The sequence below is a fragment of the Pan paniscus genome, chromosome 11, assembly GCF_029289425.2.
Source record: "Pan paniscus chromosome 11, NHGRI_mPanPan1-v2.0_pri, whole genome shotgun sequence".
NCBI classification, from domain to species: Eukaryota; Metazoa; Chordata; class Mammalia; order Primates; family Hominidae; genus Pan; species Pan paniscus.
Window position 1 is genome coordinate 117,604,788 of NC_073260.2, and position 22,826 is coordinate 117,627,613.

Sequence of the window (22,826 nt, forward strand, 5' to 3'; positions counted from 1 at the left end):
ATCTCTTCCTACATTGTATTTATTACACATCTAAGAATTAAAAACAATGTCTCACATTTTCAGAAAGGTATTAAGTTATGATGAATAAATAGAAAAAGCAAGTAAATTGCCACATCCAATGACCCATTTTAACTGAGAAAACACGACAGGCAAGGCAGGTCAGTGGGGTGAGGGGTCATTACCTTCGGGATGCTTTTCTTACTTTCCTCCTCCTCTGCAGCCATGCTTTTACTTCAGGGGTGGATGCTGGAGTAGGCTTCGTGTGATCAATGGTGTATATATCCTTTCCTTGTTTCCAAAGCTGATATCTGTCTGGCTGAAATTTCCTCACAAAGATATCCATTGAAATCTTCACCATGTCTTTCCTGCAAGTGCACTGAAACACAACCGGGTTGGAGAGTGTTAAACGTTTCGCTAACTATACAGTAACACAGAGTTGGTCCTTGAACACATCATCCATGAATACTTAGTGACTACATAATGGAGGATAATGCATTACATTATCAAACATTCAATGGGTGATAAACCCAATTTCTTCTGAATAGAGATGAGAATCTATATATTCACATTTATAATGTGGTTATAATGGTTTGTGGACCTCACAGGGAACTATGTACTAAGAAAAACTAAAAGGAAAGAGTGCTCATTTGGAAGCACGCCTGCAATGGAAAGATTATCTGCCCATCACAATGATGTGTCAATGAACTGAGCGCTAAAAGGTCTGTAAAGCTGAAAACCTGGGTTGTCAACAAATAAAATAACCCAATGAATGTGTGATTAGAATACTTTAACCAGTGAGTTGAGATAAATTTACTCTAAGATATATTTTGTTATATTTATGGTTATTAACAAACTCTCATAAGGTAACCCAAAATTAGGAGCAAATGAACAGCCTTTTCTACATCACATCACATACAACATCCAATACCATCAACAACAACAACAAACATATCCACTAAAATGAAGACATGGGGTAAAGGTGAGAAGTTCAAAGAAAAAATTATTTTGAATCTACTATGCCTTTAATTCTCATGAATACATAGTTATCAGTCACATCTTATTAAGCAAGTTTTCTATAAAGACTTCACACAAAGTTTTATTAGGTCTAGGCCAGCACTATGCAACAGGGAAGTTATCATTCAAATGATGGTGCATAAATAATCTCCAAGATTTAACTGATAGACCTTGACAATCCCTAACATACCCGCTAACAGACTGACTGAACAGTTTTGACACAATAAGACTTTAGATATCTTGGTGATACAATTATCACCTCCATGCAAATTAACTCCAAAGTCTTAATATATCCAAACCCAAACTCCCACCACAGAGTTCTCATCCTAATGGCCATTACATTCAAAATACCTAAAATTAATGTCTTCAACTGCAAACCACACTCTGTCGCTACCAAATGATACCACAGTTCTTCTATTCTCCTACATACATAGTCCACATTCCTAGACACTCCCTATGTCTTCACCCCTAAAAATTCAGCCTTGTCTCCATTTACGGCATCTCCTGTCTCAATTCCTTCTGCCAGCATCCTTGCAGCTGCACTGCCAGGCCTTGAATCCTAGCATAACAAGGCTAATTTCCCTGCCTGTAGTCTCTCCCAACAATAATCCATCGTTATAGCTGTTACTTTCATCTCCCCCAAATATCTTACAATCTTTCATCCCTGAGTTCAATAAGGTGCAATCACCCTGCTTTTCTTAGACCTAGAATAAGGTCTAAATTTATGAGCCTGGCATTAAGGGCTCCAAGACTTTACTCCACCAATGAGATTTTCAGGTTTCTCTCCCACAGCAAGTCAACATGTATATTCCTCTTCAACCCAAGTCATGGGAGCCCAAATGCCCCTTATGCTTCATTTACTTCAGTATTTTCCTCCTACCGCACCACCTTCCTGCATACTAGTCGGCTACCCAGCAAAACTTCATCCTCGGCTCTGAATATAAATTGTCCCAACTGTTCCTCTGAACCTAATACTATTCATCTACACCACTGCTTTCTATTATTGGTTACGTATAATGAGGTTTCTAAGTTACCTTGCATAATTATCTTGTCATTGGAATAAAGAAAATGAAGATTCTGAGAAATTGAAAGATATTTTGGATTAAGATGTAATCTTTTGACAAAAGGGGGAAAAAAGCTTGGACTTACAACCAGAAACTTTCTTAAAGTGTTACTAATATTGCCTCACAAAGAAAAATAAACAGTGAACAAAAGTGATGCTGCCCACTTTAATGAGCTGATTTAGGCCTGATCATGATTACAATTGCAACATCCCTAGGGCAGATAAGCTGGTGAGATACAGAACACTATTTCTGAGGAAAGTGTCTCAGAAAAAAAAACCTTTGACCTTATTAATATTCATCTTGTTTGCTCAGATGATGCTATGAAGCCTAAACAGAAACAGCAGATAAGCCATGGTCAAAGAGGAGTGTGCTCCGAGACTGGAGGATGGTACTGCTGGACAAACTTGCTAAACAGATGAAGCATGTGACTCGTGGATCCAATCAACCATGTCAGCAGAAGCCAGGAAGAGAGAATGTGGTTATCCAGGAGAGAGCTGTGCAGGACTGTCTTGCTTGATGCTTGGATGTCCATGAACTACACAGAAGACTGACAAGGATTTTGAGACTTTTATACCAGCAGAAATGCTGCCAGCCTGAACTGAAAGGAACAGAGACAGAAAAAAAGAAAGGAATGACTCCAAGGACAAGCCACAGATGCAGAACGACTGAGTGGACAGAACCTCACTGGGCTATTACAACAGCCCTAACAAACTACCCTTCAGGAGGTACAGAAACATGCCACCATGTGTCGTAAGATTTGTTATTTGAGGATTAAATCAACCAGAAAACCCACCTATACTAAATTTTTCTAAATAACCTAAACCCACCAACGATTACAATCTCAGTAATGGTATAAAAGATAATATAAAAAGATTACACCTTTAAAGTTTATTTGGAATTATTATGCAATGGAAGATGTGAAAAAGATTACATCATATCAATTTGCTGAGAAACTGTAAGACCCACAATGCAAATAGTGTTTAAAAGACTAGATTCAAACCCCAGCTTCAACACTGACAAGCTATGAAATCTTGAACAGCTTATTTAACCTCTCTGTGCCTCAGTTTCTCCATCTGAAAAACTGAGAGTAACAGTGGTAACTATCCTCATGGGGCTGACAATAGAATTAAACTTTTTGTTCTTGTAGAATGTTGCTGAAAATGCTAGATAAGTGCCTATTTTTAAAAGGCCAAATATGGCTTATACAAATTGCTTTTTGGTAACCTGACCACAAGAACATTGAGGTTTCCAGTGTTATCTTATTTTGCCTTACTGAAAAAGTGGAAGCAACAAAAGAAATAAGAATCAGAATACTGCATCTAACAAATGGTCTTAAGGGTCAAGGGGAAGTAAGTGCATAGTGGTTCTGAAGAATCAAACAGGAGGAGCAATCCCAGACTTGTGGGGGATTGAAAAAACCCTAGAGGACTGGGCCATTGTCACAGGAGAGGTGACAGCAGTGTACATCAAGCTCCTGTTTGGATCATATGTTGCAACCAGACTCAACTCCATGGCTTCACATCTAGAGCAAACAACTGAAACTGGAGGCCCAGCAGATGACAGGCATTAATGAAAGGAAATGTCCATAACATGAATTAATACTGCCCAGGTGTCCAAGGTAGGATGCTGTAAAGTAAAATAAGATGGAGGCAGGGGTTTGACTCATGTGACTTCCTCGTTCTCCACTGTATTTAAAAAACAAAATAGGCCTCCTTTTAACATAAGAGCTTGGTATTACATGGCAACATGTATGTGGTTTTGGGACACATGAAATAATATCCACTTGAATCTCAGGATTGAAGAATAACTTTCAGAACATACTGGGAAAAAGTTGATTTCTTGCTTACATAAAATAAAACTCTAGTGAATTTTGAACATATCATATTATAACCTAAAGAGGATAATATTTAAAATTTAAAAAGAATTACTGTCTTTCATAGAAAATTATTAATTTTCCAACAATTATGAAAAGAACCCAAGGTAGAAGATGAATTAGATTTTTGAACAGGACAATCATAAAGAAGGGAGGAGCCGATGGCAAACTCTTATTTTGAAGATTTAAATATGTCCAAATGACACGAGGCACATGGCTATAACCTGTAGTCCCAGAACTTTGGGAGGCCGAGGCAGGTGGATGGCTTGATCCCAGGAGTTCTAGACCAGCCTGGGAAACATGTCAAAACCCCGTTTCTACCAAAAATACAAAAATTAATCTCATAATCCAGTCTCAAAACAAATAAGCCCAAATGAAACACAAATTGTTGTCTTCTGGTGATGCCTGAGTAGATATCATATCTCTAGACCTATCCTGTCCTATCTTATCCTTTAGATCTAAAATACTGCCCTTTACAGTAGCCACCAAAAATGTATTTACCGATAAAAATGACTTATGCCAAAAAAAAATCAAACAACATATTTATTGCTATTTCCTTAAGAAATGGGAATGGATAATTTAAAAAGCAAAAGTTAGTTTTAAACACCCTAAATTTTTAAATCAAACTCTAGCCTCTCCTTTCCCAAAAATGTTATTGCTCTTGAAGGTTATCAGCTAATTATCTTTGAGGCACAATCAAATCACATTAGATCAGAACTACAGTATGAAAAAGGCATCTGTTCTATATTCTATCCAACACAAAGCGAAAGTGCCTAACATCCCCCAATATATAAGGTATAAAAACATGGGACTGTGTATAAAACTTTAAAATGCAAAATGTTCAATGGCTTTAAGAACCCAACAGTTTGTATGTTATTAATACAAATTGCCCTCTGAATAGTACTATATATATAATACTATGGACAAATGGAAGACATTCTATGTCTTATTGTTTTCTAATAACCCTAATGTTAGTGAAGACAGTAAGAATTAAGAATCTATTATTAACAGTTATTTCTAACTTGTATTATGACTTCATAATTCATAATTGCTCATTATTTCTATAGTAAGAAGTAACAAAGCACTGCTAAGTGTTAGCATCAAAGTAACCTCTTATTTAACCAAGAATACGTCTGGTGGTGGTAACTAACAGGGCCAAAATCATTAATTAGGCCTGACACATAATTTTATTCTAACTCCTCAGACTACACTCTCATAATCACATAGATCTGTGCAAGTTCAGATACGTTAGTCTCAAAAAAAAAAAAAACAAAAAAAGGTATAATACCCTAACTGATTTTTTATTTTATTTTTGAGACAAGGTCTCACTTTGTCACCCAGGCTGGAGTACAGTGGCGCAATCTCGGCTCACTGCAACCTCTCCCTCCCTGGTTGTAGCGATTCTCCTGCCTCAGCCTCCCGAGTAGCTGGGATCACAGGCATGTGCCACCACGCTCGGCTAATTTTTGTATTTTTAGTAGAGACGGGGTTTTGCTATGTTAGCCAAGCTGGTCTCAAACTCCTGACCTTGGGTGATCCACCCACCTCGCCCAAAGCGGTGGGATTACAGGTGTGAGCCACCACACAGGCCCTGAATTTCTTATTCTAATTTTAATGAACCATTACTGTGAATTATCTCAAATACTTTGCCCCATCTGACCTTCCTACACCACTCTATACTTAACCATGAGCTACACACAGTGTCTGTCTTATAGAGAAGTATATTCTAGGTGCCTAGAGAATAAGAGTCCCTTAAAAATGTTTGTTAAATAACCTTAAAAAAATATATATGAGGAAACAGAGACAGGCGCAGAGGACTCACATTAATTAGTCCAAGGTCACATACCTAATAAGTAACAGAGACTTTGCTAGATTCAAATCTAGCACTTCTACACTCTTACCCAATCTACTGTAGAAATTCCAAAACAAAACCACATTCAATACATATAACATGCTTTATCATTTAAATGGCCACATTTTTCCATCTCAATCTTCTTTATCTATGACCCATAACCAAACTGAAATTGTAGCTGCAAATAAATGTCTGGGACTCATTATATTTGCTTTCTATGCATGATATCATGCTGTGTTGATAGAGTTTAACCAACCTAGCTAACAATTTTCCAAAATAAGTTTCCTTCCCTCCTCCCACTTCTAATAGGTTCAGATTAATTTCTCTGGAATATTTGCAGGCTTCACTGTGCCAGGATATGTCTCCCTTATAAAGTAAGGCAATTATAAAGCAATTTAAGGTATGGGACTAGAAACTCAATCTTTCTGACCCATGAGAGCACTGTTCAAATAGACAAAGAAAAACTATGCAAAAAGAAGGGGAATGGATTCAAATAGTTTGCTCCGGGGTCTCCAAAAGATTCAGTAGAAATTATTTTTAGAATTTCTGCTTCTCAGCACTTACCTGAATATCTGATAGAAAGGTTGTGGAAGTTCAGAGTTACAGATATTAAACAATCCACTCCTGCTGTGCCATGTAAAACAGCATGAAATTGAACTCTTTAGTATTCGGGGGTAGATAAAGTTGTTTTGTTCTGAATTCATGCACTCCATGTCACAGTTTATATGGATGATAAATCTGAGGAAGATCAGATAAAAATAGGGCTCTGCACACTCTTAGAGATCTAAATTCCTTGTAAACATAAATATTTGTATGAGTCTATATGATCACATATGAAAACAGACAGGCAGGGTGCGGTGGGTCACGCCTGGAATCCCAGCACTTTCAGAGGCCGAGGCGGGCAGAGCACCTGAGGTCAGGAGTTTGAGACCAGCCTGGCCATCATGGTGAAACTCCGTCTCTACTAAAAATACAAAAATTACTCAGGCATGGTGGCACATGCCTGTAATCTCAGCTACTCGGGAAACAGGCAGGAGAACTGCTCGAACACAAGAGGCGTAGGTGGCAGTAAGCCGCGGTCGCACAACTGCACTCCAGCCTGGACGACAGAGTAAGACTCCGTCTCAAAAGAAAGAAAAAAAAGCAGACAGAAATAGCATGGATGCATATTGTTGAATATAACGTTATATATAATCCTTCTCCTAAAATGTTTTTATTAAAATGTTCAGGTATACTGATTTCCTTGTTAGAGAGTCTTTCAGATATTTCTTTTTAAATGACTAAGTTAACACACTTAGAACGCATCCTGAACCTTAGGAAGTAAGTCATCCACTTGAATCATCATATTCTAATTTATGGATGAGAAAGTGAGGCACAAAAATGCTAACTGACTTGTTGGATGTCACAAGGATAGTAACTGGGGGAAAAAGGGGTTTAAGTGATGTGAGATTCAGTATCCTACCCACCAGCCTCTTTGGGTTTTTCAATTTCGTAACCACTGAGTACATAGGAACATAATGAGTAATTTAAGGGTCTGAATACAGAACTAGCTGTCTTACAGGTTTCACAATGCTGGCCACAGTAAGTACCATCTGACTGATGTTGAAGACATTTACCTTTTTCTACTTCTGCTGAATATGAGATAAACACAGCATCTCCTGTCCTCCTCCATCTTTTCTGCACAAGTCAAACAGTAGTATGAATGTAGGTAAATATTAATGAGGAAATAATGTTTTAAAAGAAGGGAAGGGATGAGGATTGATTAACAAATCAATAAGGAGAAAAATTTTAAAACTAGCTATGCATGCATAATAAAATTCCCAGAATAGAAGCTCTAGATAGTATATCAAGGGTGCTCTCACTTGAGAGAAACAAAAATAACAATTTTCAAATAAATTCTAGGTTACCATATTTTTAATGCTATATGTCATACTAATTTTGAGTGTGAGTCTCTGGAAAAAATGAAACCTTGATTTATTTAGCAGCCATGTCGAAAACAATAACCTGCACTCCATGTACTCCGATTACATGTCTCCTGCCACCTGAAAACTCTTTGGCATTGTTTCTAAAGTGGGAAAATACCTAAAGAAAGCTAACTAGACCAAGAGAGTAATGCTTTTAGTCTATTTGATTGTCTAATGTTAACAATATGGTCAGGGGCTGGGTGCAGTGGGGCTCACGCCTGTAATCCTAGCACTTTGGAAGGCTGACACAGGAAGATTGCTTGAGGCCAGAAGTTCAAGAGCAGCCTGGGCAACACAGCAAGACCCCATATCTGGGGGGAAAAAAAGCAGCAGCAGAAATTTAACACTAAATAAGAAAATGAAAACAACTCATGTTTTTGAAATAAAAGTTTGACAATTCAATGACAAAACATACTTTTTCAGCCAAACTTCTCCATAAAAACAGTAGTACTAAAAGTAAACAATTCACCATCTCAAATTCACTTTACCTAGCAATCCCTGCCTTCCCTCTCAAGTATGAGACTATGTCTGGCCCCACTATTATATTTTCTCTGTTATTAGTTTCATGAAATGATTTAAAGTGGACAAAAGACAGATGTATTAAACTCGAATCAGAAAAAAAGCAAACAGAAGATAGAAAAACACACAATGGATTTCAGTGTTCTTACAATTTCTCTCTAGCCAAATTTAAACATAATCAATCAGGAAGAATATGGGGAAATATTTCTTGAAAGAAGATTCATTATTATTCTAATAAATCAAAATGAGAAGAACTGGATTTAAATCAGTTTAAACCCAACAGGTATCCAACACGCAGAACTAACTCCCATGACTGTTACCATTAGCTGCCTAACATGAAACTCATGAATAGCAAAACAAAGCTGCATTAAACCAGTCTGTGACATGGTAAGAATAAAGCATGGCAACAATTTGGCAACACATACCCAGAATGTTTAAAATATTTAACAGTCTTTTAAAATATGAATAACCTATGACCACAACTGGTGGCATTTTCCTAAGCAGATAATTTTGAATTAATACACCAACTTAATTTTAACAACGCACAGCTCATCTGTGTTTACCAAATATCTTAAAATCAGAAAAAAATTTTCTAATACTCCTTTAAAAAATTATGGTATAACCATGTAAACTGATTTTATGGGAGAAAATATAATCATATGGAAATGCATTGCCATTAGGTAGAGAAAATAGGTGTGTGTGTGTTTTCTTTTTCTATTTTCACATACATAGATATTTATATACATATGTGTGTATATATATGTACACACACACACACACCCCTATTTTCACAAAATAGGAAATGGCTCCCCCCTAAATAGATGGAGCGAGTAAGAGATCAAGGTCTCTCTCTTGATCTCTCACTCTCTTGATCTTTCTATATTTATCTTAAACCAAAGGTGTTTTATTTCGTACCCTTTGTTATTTTCCCTTCAAATCACTTGCCACGTGTAATCATATTTTGTGTATTTTTTTAGTTCTCAGTTGTTTTCAACACTAAAACCTACACTCGGTGAAGACAGGCATCAGGTCTGTTTTACCACTGAATATCTGTCATCAGTACATAGTATATACTCCATAAATATTAGTTGAATGATGGCTAGCCCACTAGAGTAATGCCAGCAATGTTAGAAACAAGTCAAAAATGAAAATTAAAATCGAATGTTGACTCACCATATTTGAATTATTCAATAACTTCCCTCATTTCTATTTATGTAAGTTATTTTAAAATTAAATTACCTGATCATTGTGTAGAACCCTTGATTAGATAACCTTAAAGTATTGCATTACTACATGGGGGAAGTCTGCCTTAATTAATATGAAACATGTCATAAATATTAAGGAGCTTTCTTTGCCCAGGAAATGACATTCATCTACAAACTACAATACAGATTTCTAACTATGCATACACTTGTTAAGAAATTGGTTAATTCAAATAAAATGTAGAATCATCATTGATGTAATGAATCATTAACAAGCTCTGGACAAAAGAATTCCTTGACTACCCGAGGGGCACAGACCGCTGATAAAATCTGGAAAGTGATTTGGTACGATCAGGTGTATTTTTACTCTACAGAGATTCATTAATCAGTCCAAATGTTAAAACAGGCTACATAATAAATGCAGTTTTAATGATCTACATTTCCTCATATTCACAGGCACTTTTAATGTATTTAAATCCAAACTGGAATAAATCCAAAAAGGAATCATAAATGCAGCTGAAATCAGCCCCATGTTCTGCCAAGCAGTAAAGACCACTTTAAAACAATTCCAACTATCCATCCATATTTCTAGAGCCAAAAAAAAGCTCCGCATTTGTATAACTTATATAATAATCACAGCAAAGATAACTCATCTATATGTGTAATAAGAAATCACTACACGGCTATAGTTTCACTTATTTCTTCAGATGTGGCTGCCTATTACAATCCATCCACTGGCACAAAAATTTTTTTAATTCTTTTAAAAAAAAAGGAATGCGCTGTCATCACCAGTGCATAAATATAAGCTGCAGCAGCTATCCATTAAATCAAAATGCAAAACCCTTTCCTCATGGGGTCTGAAAGACCAAATTAAAAGGGAGAAGACGGTAGAGCAGAGGGAATGATGGGGTTAGTGTATGAGTGCATCATTTCGGTTTTGGTTCATCCTACATTCCATGAGTTGTTCCTAAGAGGAGGTACCCTGGGGGTGAGACCGGGGTGGGGGTCAGGGGCGGGGGGTGGGAATACTGTTTTTTAAATAGCAATAAACAATTATCACATACCAATTCTGCTCATACTTTCTCTTTCCCTTTGCCCAAGAACAGGACATAAGTTGAAAATGGCTTCTCAACTATTCTAAGTCATTTTAGCCACAAAGTTATCACACCTGATCCACATAATCTCTGGCCCAAGACTAAATTACAAGCCTTTCCTTCACAGTGCAAAATCATGAAGCCTATGCCACCACAAGCTCTAATTTCCCCTCTCTATGAAATGTATATTGGAAAGAAAACTAACAGGAAGTCCAGCACTTTCATCAAATATTAAATTACATCCATCTTTGGTTCAAATTTAATACTTGTGCTACAGCAATATGTCCACAGTAACCAGCTATGAAGCATTCACTCTACAAATATTTTGGTGCCTAATGTGTCCCAACAGGTACAATTACAGTGACCAAGGTTCATAAGTAAGTAAACTACCAGAGGGAGGGCAGAAGTCTAAAAAGTTTTCAATGTTCATCATTGGTTAAGTTTTGGGAAACTTAACAGGGCTACTTTATTCATAAGAAACCATTACTCATTATTTAATCTTTTTAAAAAATTTTACTGGAACTGATGTGGCTGAATTAAATGACAAAATTGCACCGCATGATTTGTTCCTAAGATTTCTCTTCATTAGGATGCTTTCTGACTAAAAAGAGCACCTTGATTGTCCCCCAAACTCAGGCATGCAATTTAGGGAAGCTAGACTGGCCAAACATTCCACCCCAATGGCAACAGTGATTGGTTCAGAGATGGGCACATGGCCCAAGCAACACCAATGAGGTAAAGTGGGAATGTGTCGGCAGCTTGTTATCCTACAGAAGCTAACAGTCATCTTTGCCACAACATGGGAAACAACTGCCTGAGAAAGAAATCAACAGAGCAGAAAGTATGACAAGAAATGTCAAGTAGGTAGTCCTGCATCCAGAGAATGTTTACCCATAGGACCGGCTTAGGCAGAATCGATGCACTTAATATTAATCTCTAAGTATATAACACTCAAAAGAAATGTTAAAATCACCTCTGAACATAGAAAAAAAATTTTAAATAAAAATGGTCCCCCAGTCTGTTACTGGAAATGCATCTACGGTTGAAACCAGAGCGTAACAATTTGTATTTGACATATGAAAAAATGATTTTATAGTCAGCATGGGATGGAATGCGTTATCAGGTAAGACAGTCATATGATGTGATCCAGGTATGGATGTAAAAGTTAAATGAGGCCGGGCGCGGTGGCTCACGCCTGTAATCCCAGCACTTTGGGAGGCCGAGGCGGGCGGATCACGAGGTCAGGAGATCGAGACCATCCTGGCTAACACGGTGAAACCCCGTCTCTACTAAAAATACAAAAAATTAGCCGGGCGTGGTAGCGGGCGCCTGTAGTCCCAGCTACTCGGGAGGCTGAGGCAGGAGAATGGCGTGAACCCGGGAGGCGGAGCTTGCAGTGAGCCGAGATCGCGCCACTGCACTCCAGCCTGGGCGACAGAGCGAGACTCCGTCTCAAAAAAAAAAAAAAAAAAAAAAAAAAAAGTTAAATGAATAAGACAATCAATAATGGAACAGTATATATAAGGATCTGCCAAAACAGACTGTTTACATTTCCATTTTTACATGTGTTCAAAACAATTCAAGTCAGTTAATATGCTTGGAATATCAGGCCTATCAGCAGATAAAATAACCCTATGTTCTTAATGTGGAGGCTTGACTTTTAGATAGCTGTTTAAACCAGCCATGATTTTAAATGTCAATCAGAACATACAAAAAGGCCTTAATATGAAAAGTTTATACATATAAAAATGCAATTCTGGCTCTATAGCATTAAGAAATAAACATCAAAATAGTAATTAACAACCCAGGCCGAGCACGGTGGCTCAAGCCTATAATCCCAGCACTTTGGGAGGCAGAAGCAGGCAGATCACTTGAGGTCAGGAGTTCGAGACCAGCCTGGCCAATATGGTGAAACCCCATCTCTACTACAAATACAAAAATTAGCCAGGTGTGGTGATCCGTGCCTGTGGTCCCGGGTACTCAGAAAGCTGAGGCACAAGAATCATTTGAACCAGGAGTTGGAGGTTGCAGTGAGCCAATATCATGCCACTGCACTCCAGCTTGGGTGACAGAGCAAGACTCTGTCTCAAAACACACACACACACAATTAACCCAACAGAAGTTACATATTCCAATATCCCAGAACCAATATAAAAATTTTAAACACTCAAACTAAAACAGATTATTGTAAAAGCCCAATATAAAATACCATCTCACTTTAATACATAGATCCAAACAGTAATTTTAATAAAATGTCAAAAATATGACATCCTATAACCACAGAGATATAAAATTATGAAGTACCTGAAAATGAATAACATAGGTCCAAAGATAATGTTAAGTAACTGGCATTGAACTACAAAGGTTTTTGGAAGCCTATTTTCAACGAACCCTCACTTTGGAATTATTCTAGCAGTTCCAACAAAGTAAACTTATAACTCAGAAGGGCAGAATTCAACTACTTTTTCTTTTACATTCTTTATGAAACCATAAAATATGTGGAAACAGTTTAACTTAATTATTGTTTAACCACAGCAACATCAGAGAGAGCAGACGTCCTCTCTCTCAGAAGACCTGACTAAGCAGAACACAAAGTTCCTACAACAGAGGCTGCATAAAAAACTGCTTCACCAAGAACTACCCAGCATACACATAAATGGTAATCTTGGTCTCCTTTCCTCAATGGCAAGTAATTGATGGCATTTCTTCATTTATTAAAAACAACTTTTGTAGAGACAGGGACTGAACTATGTCACCCAGGCTGGTCTCAAAATCCTGATCTCAAGTGAATCTCCCACTTCAGCCTCCCAAAATGCTAGGATTATAGGCGTGAGTGCACCCAGGGCATTGTTCACTCATGTTTAGTTTTCTAAGTTCATAAGGTGAAGGAGGCCTATCTTAGTTCTTATTTTTGAAAAATTTTAAAACATAATTAATAGATCATAATTTTTAAAAATTCAAGCTGATAGTGATAGCAAACATCTACCACTTACTGTGTGCATACTAAGTACCAGGTACAATGATAAATGTAAAGCATTTTCTCATTCAGTCATTATAGACATTGTCTCAATTAATCTTCGTATCCCATGAGAAACTATTAATATCCCTACTTTACTGATGTTGGAATCAAAGAACCATTTACTTATGAAAAGCCATGGAATATGCAAGTAGTAAAGACACAGCCTCATATCTTTTTGGCATCAGTATCTGTACTGCTAAAAACTCACAATATAATGAGAATCCAGGATATGGAGTACTAATAATGTGTATCATCCCGGATCTTCTGAACTCTAGGATAATAGGGCTCTGGTATGGTTCTCATATTGAGAAAACTTACAGAGATTATAAGGCAGAGAAAGTAAAAAGAGATTGCAACAGAAGGCATACAGGTGCAGGTGAGCCCCCTGCCTGTCATGATCTCCAGATAACAGCATCTTCCCTACAAGCCTGTTTTACTCCTCCAGTCCTTCCAACAATTTCACAGCCTAGTTCCTTTTGCACCCGGACTTACTAGGAACAACTGTACATTCATGTGCAAGTCTTTCTGTGAACGTTTTAATCTTGCATATCTTCCTTTCTCAAGAGTCTGTACAATTTTTTTTTTTTTTTTTTTAGTGGAAGCTTGCTCTGTCACCCAGGCAGGAGTGCAGCGGCACAATTTTGGCTCACTGCAACCTCCGCCTCCTGGGCTCAAGTGATCTTCCTGCTTCAGCCCCCCGAGTAGCTGGGATTACAGGCGCCTGCCACCAAGTCCGGCTAATATTTGTATTTTTAACAGAGACGAGGTTTCACCATGTTGGCAAGGTTGGTCTTGAACTCCTGACCTCAAGTGATCCGCCTGCCTTGGCCTCCCCAAGTGCTGGGATTACAGGTGTGAGCCACCATGCCCGGCCAGGAGTCTGTATAATTTTTGGCCCATTTTTCAGGGAGATGCTTTAGCCACTTCATGATTGAGTTTTTCAGGTTCTTTGTATGTCCCAACTACCAGTCCTTATCAGACACGTTTTGCAAATGTTTTATCCTCCTCTGGGTCTTGCCAATTCAATTTTTTAGTGATATATTTGGTGAGCAGCAGTTTTTAACTTTAACGAGACCCTAAATCATCAATTTTTTTATGATTATTGCATTCTGTGATTTAAGCAGTCTTTGCCTATCCTCAAGTTATAAAGATAGCTCTGTCCCCTATATTTTCATCTAATAGCTTCCTATATTAATTTTCTCTGTCAGGTCTAAGATAAATCTTGAATTAGTAGTTGTGTATGGTGAGGTTCGAGGTTTATTTTGTCCTAAATAATGAAGACTTTTTTTCCCTACTGGATGGTTGGATGCCTTTGACAAAAAACTAAATACCATATACAAATATGGATCTGATGTGGATTAACTCTTCTATTAAGGAAGATCTAGACCTAAACCAAGAACTAGATCTACATACAGATTTATTCTTCATAAACAATCATATCTACAAACAGAGATATTTTTACTTATTTGTTTCTGATCTTCATGCCTTGGCTTACTGCAGTGGCTGCGGCCTTCAGTAAAATGTTACATAAAAGTATTAAGAGTGAGGCCCGGCGCGGTGGCTCACGCCTGTAATCCCAGCACTTTGGGAGGCAGAGGCGGGCGGATCACGAGGTCAGGAGATCAAGACCACAGTGAAACCCCGTCTCTACTAAAAATACAAAAAATTAGCTGGGCGCAGTGGCGGGCGCCTGTAGTCCCAGCTATTCAGGAGGCTGAGGCAGGAGAGTGGCGTGAACCCGGAAGGCGGAGCTTGCATTGAGCCGAGATCCCGCCACTGCACTCCAGCCTGGGTGACAGAGCGAGACTCCGTCTAAAAAAAAAAAAAAAAAAAAAAGTATTAGGAGTGGAAATTCTTACTTTGTTCCAAATCTTAATCTTAAGGTGTCTAAATTTTCACCATTTAGTATGGTATTTGCTTTAGGTTTTTCAGACTTACTTCCATCTAAATGCAAAGTTAACTCTGAAAGTTTTTAATAAAAAAAGCATGCTGCTTTCTCTGCATTTAATAAAATGGTCATATGCTTTTTATCCTTTATTCTGTTAACATGGTGTATGAAACTGATAGACTTTTAAATGTTAAACCAAACTTATTGTGATGGTTAATTTTATGTGTCAATTTGACTGGAACATGAGGTACCCAGAAATGTAGTAAGATATTATTCTGAGTGTTTCTGTAAGGGTGTTTCTAGATACTTGGATAATTCCGATTACTGTGAGTCAGTAGAATGAGTAAAGCAGATGTCTCTCCCTAAAGTGGGTAGGCTCCATCTAACAAGCTGAAAGGGCCTTGGAATGAGACCCTGCCCCTCCCTGGAGTAGGACCTGTTTGTCTGACTGCATGAACTGGAACATCAGTTTGCTTCTGCCTTCAGACCACACCTGAAACACAGGTTTTGCTTGGGTCTCAAGAATGCCAGCTCTCAGACAGAAAAGTACATTATCAGTTCTGAGTATTCAACTTATTGACTGCAGAGTCCTGAGGTTTCTCAGCTTCCATAATTAAGTATGCTGACATATCCATAAACAGACACACATATATACACACACACATATCCTGCTGGTACTGTTAGTCTGGAGAACCCTAACACACTTGTGTTCTGGAGATAAATGTCACATAAATATCAATTAGCACTACTGTCCTCACTTTATATAATTTAGTCATATATATCTCTCTATATATAAATTTATAATTTAGTCATAAATATACCTAATATATCCAAATATATATATATATCATGTATTAGAGAACATAAAATTGATATGTGGTTTTAGACTTTTTTTTTTTTTTTGCAATTTGCCTTGTGTTAAGCTCATGGCTTCCTATGCTTACACAGCCAGAGCCACGTTTCTCTTTTATTTCCTACATATAATTTTTCTCTCATTAAAAATAAATAACACGCAAGAAAGAGTAATGGGAAACAAAGCCATTATAAAGCACCCTCCTGGAAATTTCCATTTTTCTACACTTTCGCATTCAAGAAAGAGAAGTTTAAGAATAAAAAATGTAAATGGGTGTAAAAAGGTTATGTAGGAGAAAAATCTAGGCATACGTTCACTTTGCTTTTTTTTTTCCCCGACGAAGTCTCACTCTGTAGCCCAGGCTGGAGTGCAATGGCGCGATCTCGGCTCACTGCAACCTCCACCTCCTGGGCTCAAGTGATTCTCCTGCCTCAGCCTCCCGAGTAGCTGGGATTACAGGCATGTGCCACTGTGCCCAGTCTGTGGTTTTTTTTTTTTTTTTTGAGACGGAGTCTCACTCTGTCCCCCAGGCTGGAGTGCAGTGGCGTGATCTCGGCTCACTGCAAGCTCCACCTCCCGGGTTCACGCCATTCTCCTGCCTCAGCCTCACGAGTAGCTGGGACTACAGGCGCCCACCACCACGTCCGGCTAATTTTTTGTATTTTTTAGTAGAGATGGGGTTTCACCGTGTTGCCCAGGCTGGTCTTGAACTCTATAAAGACACATGCACATGTATGTTTACTGTGGCACTATTCACAATAGCAAAGACTTGGAACCAATCCAAATGTCCATCAATGATAGACTGGATTAAGAAAATGTGGCACATATACACTATGGAATGCTATGCAGCCATAAAAAAGGATGAGTTCATGTCCTTTGTAGGGACATGGATGAAGCTGGAAACCATCATTCTCAGCAAACTATCGCAAGGACAGAAAACCAAACCCCGCATGTTCTCACTCATAGGTGGGAATTGAACAATGAGAACACTTGGACACAGGATGGGGAATATCACACACCGGGGCCTGTTGTGGGGTCGGGGGAGGGGGGAGGGATAGCAATAGAAGATATACCTAATGTAAATGATGAGTTAATAGGTGCAGCACACCAACGTGGCACATGTATACATGTGTAACAAACCTGCACGTTGTGCACATGTAGCCTAGAACTTAAAGTATAATTTAAATAAATAAAATAAAATGACAATAAAGAAAGCAAAGATTACAGAAAAATAATAATAATAATAAAATATTAACATCAGAGTTATGTTCTTAGCTTTCTAATAGTCAAAATTATTAGCTCCAACAGCTTGCAAATGAAGCTGCTTTCTAACCATTTTTCAAACATTCAAATACTCCTCTGCACTGAATAGTTAATCTAGGAATAGCTGAAAAAGTGATAGCAAGAAACAGAAGGATTAAAAATGAAATGTGAGAGGGAACTGTCAGGGTGGTAGAAACACCATCAAGTAGAAAAACATATAGATAGCTGTTAGGGGCCTTGAAGTAGTCTAAGAAGACTGAGAGGCAGGAAAATGATGCTTCTCTGGAAGAATTTGCGGAAGACACATGACAGGACACATTGCAAGAGAAGGAATGCATCTCATAAATTTAAACAGCAATGAAACCATCAGTATCAACTCAGATGTCCTGTCTCTCCACTGTTACTCCTCTGCTACATCCTGAATCTTTCTCTGTATTGTTACCTTGTTGCACCAACCGTATTTATCTAGCTAACATGTTTCATATTTCACCTTAAATGCCCATAGACTAGGTCAGCTCCCCTACCACAAACAACTCAATGCCATGAATATGCGGCACGGTACTACTGGTCATAGTTAGTTGTATCATTATTTCATAATGTCAGCCTCTGGGCTTCCTGTAAGAGGACAAAGATTGTGCTTATCCTGCATCACTGCAACTCCCAACCAGAGTGGTCAATAAATATTTACTGCATGAATTAATAACTGAATAAAAAATGTGTCCATGAATATATTTCCAACAATTATTAATACTACTAAAAGCATTTGTCTAGCATTTTTTTATTTGCTTACTAAAAACTACTTGCTAAGAATCACTTTTTTAATCACTTTACAGTTTACTAAGTACTGAGCACCATTCTAAGTACACTGCATTTAACAACTCAATCCTCAGAGGTTGGCATAATTATTATCCCCACATAACAGATGAGAAAACCAATGCACAGAAAGATTAAGTAATTTGCATAAGGTTCATGGTGGACGCAAGATTCAAACCCAAGAAGCCTGATTCCACAAGACATTACTGGCTCAAATTTTAATTTTAAACCAACTATATCATGTCCATAAACAGCTTCTATGTATCTTGTAAAATATTTATAGGTCTGAGATTTAACATTTTAGCTAGATAATTCTCACATGCATAATGAATTACAGAAAACATTAGTACTTGATTCTTGATGTTGATTTCTTTTTTTAGTAATTGAGTAATTACATGAGATTTTAAAAATAAATACGCAATTTAAAGTTTTCATGTTACCTAATGCATTTAAGTATTATAGTCTAAATGCCCAGAAGAACTGCTGAATTAAGAAGAAATAAATCTGAGTCAGGGTTGTCACAGTCATTACAGCTGATGTCTTTTTTTTTTCTACTAATGGAACAAAGAAATGTATCTTATTTTACAGAATCTATCATGTTGACTATAAAAAATTTACTGTGTAAAAATGTAAATGCTGAAAACATTTATAGGATTTCTTGTTCCTTTAATAAAATCATACTGATTAAAAAGATCATTGCTCATACTTTGTTTAAAAATGAAACCATAAAGTGTTGACTTCATATGGTCTAATTATGTGATTATCTCAGAAGCTGAAAATTGCAATTATCCTTAACTCATCTGAACATTAATGGATTCACTGTCCAAAGGCCAGTTTGTGTTTCTGAACACTAGAAGACTGGATAACTTATCTACATTTCATCTTCAAATGCATTTGGATATAATTTTTTCTTGAATTACTGCTAACTAGATTAAACACTGCTACGGGAAGGGAGCTTAAGCTATAATGTATGCTATGTGTTCATCCAGGCTGTTGAGCATACAAAGTACAAGATATATTTAAATGTGTACATACATGCCTAATCAAATTCACTTCTATTGCTTTTTTCAATCAATCAATTTAATTCATTTTCTTCAAAATCACAGCCAATAGAGCCCCCTGGTGCTCCTCTTGTATCCCACTGTGACTCTAGGGTTCCTCACGACTCTGACATAAGTACATAACGAAGTTAATGTTACCAAGCATAACCGACCCAGTAGCTGATTTATAAATGAACTTGTGAAGGCCAGCAGGCATTCCCTACAGTCTTTGATTTATACATGCACTCATCCAGTAGCACACAGAAACTGCATTCACAACATCCTTAAAACACCATAAGCTAGTAGGGAAAAAAGCTTTAAAATGATGGCAATTTCTATTGAGAAGATGCAATAATATGGAAAAATAATCATGACAATGAACAGATGACAGAAAAGTAATAAAGCTAAATACCATCAAAGAGGTCACCATGTTTTTATTTTTGTTTTTGTTTGACAGGGCCACAGACCCTTATATACACTCACCTATTTGAATTTTGTATATTACACTCACCTATTTGAATTTTGATAACAAGGATTACTATGATAAATAATTTTGAATTTAGTTAAGTCATAATTTAAGATATTAGATATTTAAAAAGACAATTTATACATTACTAATGAATTATGCTATGTATAAATACTATATTCTGTCTGATGAGAAATAGTTACAATGTTACCTTCTTTACAAACAGAAAGTTTATGCACTCATTTTCTGACAGTTTATACAACCACGACTATCTCTGTTCAGAAAGTGGGTGGATAACTTTCAGTACCTGCATCTAGTAAGGCAGTAACATAAACACAAAACACTATATATGCATGCGAGCCATCTGGATGTAATATGGTTCTTCTATTCACCACCCCACGTTTAGTGCTGCACACATCTAGTAACATGATGACGAGACTGTCCTCCATAATTACCACTGGATAATTATCAAGCCATCCTTTTCTATTTCATGACTATTAGGCTATAGCAATAGTTAACTTTTAAAATAAAGGACAACTAATTTTAGATACTTCCTTTAGTAAACAAATTTTGTCAAATGTTTGCAAACTCACAATGCCGACATAATATAAACAAACTTGTGTGGCTATTCAAGAGGCACTACATGGTGTTTAAGTGTCAGCCTAAGAAAAAGAAAGTGAATTTGAGAGTGTCCTAGAAGCCACCTCTTGCTGTTTTCCATCACTGAACCCCATGTCGCTCATAAGTAGTCTACTGTTTCACAATGCGTATATGGATGTCATTTTTCTGTGTGGTTGTCCGTTTCCCACACTAGACTGTAGTGCTCACTAGCCTAGTGGTTCTCAACTGCAGGTGATTTTTGCTCCCTAGGGGATATTTGAGAACGCCTGAAGGCATTTCTAAAGGCCAGGATGCTGCTAAAAATGACAATATTGCTGAAGCTGAGAATGTCTGCACTGGGTCTAAGCAACTTGGGGAAAGAGACTGTTTACTGCCTACAAAGGGTGGGCATTCAGATATGGGACAAATGGATACACATGTACATGAAAATTTGTGTCAGTGTGAAATCATCTTTAAACCATCTTTCTCCCTACGACACTCTTTAAAGAACTTCCTTTTTTCCTACTTTCTATGACAATCTTTAAAGAGCTTCCTTTTTATAGGCCACGCACAGTGGCTCATGCCTGTAATCCCAGCATTTTGGAAGGCCGAGGTAGGAGGACTGCTTGAGCCCAGGAGTTTTAGACCAGCCTGGGAAACAAAGAGAGTGACCCCTGGATGAGCGTGGTGATGCAAGCTTATAGTTCCAGCTACTCAGGAGACTGAGGAGAGGATCCCTTGAGCCCAGGAGATCCAGGCTGCAGTGAGCTATGATTATGCCACTGTACTTCAGCCTGGGTGACAAACAGAGACCCTGTATTAAAAAAAAAAAAAAATTAAAAACATTTTAAAAGAGCTTCCATTTCTCCTTCTTTCAACTGCTTCACAGTCTTTGTGGAATGAAACAGTATATGCATCTGTAGTAAATATCAGGACTGCAGCAGTTCTGCCCTGGAGTAGAGAGGGAATGGGGAAAGGAATATTGGCCAAGCTTTTTCTCCATTGTGACTTGGGGAAGGTCTTGACCCCTAAGGAATCTCTCAGGGACTTGGATCAGATGGCCTCTCAGACTTCTGCTTGGGAGGATTACTTTAATCGTTTCTGTATCTACAAGCATTCACTGGATGTAACAGCTTTTCATACGGGCTACACAGTTGTTAGTATGGCAGCAGAGGCCCCTACAGTATTTTATACCACAGCTGTTGTCACTTTCGTAGTAACCATAATCTTAGGTCAGGCTTTTATTTCATTTTAAGAGGCTTTAAATAAGAACATGCCTGGTGATAAATTAAGTTGACAGGCATTTCCTTTTATTACAACTGAAAGGAAGACATATATATCCGTCATGTTATTTGGTGTAAACAACGTATGAGTAGTCATAATTCGTGTAGCCTAACTAGACTACAATTTCACAGAATTAACATGCCATGACTATATGCTACAATTCACATACCCTTCTTGAAGTTGTCTTATTAACTATAATATAAACTCTTAAATTGAAACAAATCTATAGAATGACAGTAGATACAAACTTCCTCAGTAAATTTTACCAGTGTAAAAACCTACCAGCTGGCTCTTGCAGTTGCTCAGAGTAAATATGTAGCTTCTGTGTATCAGGTGGCACTATGCTAAGATAACGACAAGCAAGACAGAGTGAGCACACTTAAAATACAACAGGCAGACCAAAGTTCAGAAATCATTCCTCAAGGCATATTCTCCAAGAGCCTCTGACAGGTACCACAGTCTAGTATCTGAAGAAAAGGACAGGGAGGCAAAGAAACAGACCAACACTTTAAAGAGTGAGGGGACTCTGACATCCACTCCTCTAACTATGGTCAAATAAAAAGTAACATCTGGGACTACATGGTGGGACCAGCATGGGGATTTCAAACAGACGATAAAACCATGAAGAAAACTGGGCTCTCTAGTGCCCCTCTTCTCACCTACTTCTTTTAAAAGTAGTGTTTGGGGGTAAATCTACATCAAGCTAAGTCATTTGTTCACTGGGTTCCTGGATATCTCCGAAAAAGGAAGAGAAAACTTAGGCAGGACTATAAATGTTTTATTCTAGGCTCCAGGCTTTAAAAGGGAGGCATAAAAGGAACCTTAGGATTTCCTTCTATTGAACCTATTATCTGTGCTCTAATAATATTATTATAACATTACACATAGGCTGGGCATGGTGGCTCACACCTGTAATCCCAACACTTCGGGAGGCCAAGGCAGCTGGATCGCTTGAGCCCAGCTTGCATCTATGAAAAACACAAAAATTAGCCAGTGTGGTGGTGTGCACCTGTGGTCC

The 22,826-nt window shown here is 37.8% G+C and overlaps 1 protein-coding gene across 5 annotated transcripts in view; it reads right to left on the minus strand.

Annotated features, from left to right (window-relative positions):
* Nucleotides 1–22,826, minus strand: part of KDM4C (lysine demethylase 4C) — a 410,581-nt gene that overhangs the window by 193,542 nt on the left and 194,213 nt on the right. For all 5 annotated transcript variants that reach the window (XR_008619779.2, XM_003823391.6, XM_008977026.5 and 2 more), the window contains one exon: nt 183–376. Coding sequence is in view for 4 of the 5 variants with exons in the window: in XM_003823391.6 (XP_003823439.1) it covers nt 183–376 (194 nt within the window). In the remaining variant the exon portion in view is untranslated. The remainder of the gene's footprint in view (nt 1–182; nt 377–22,826) is intronic.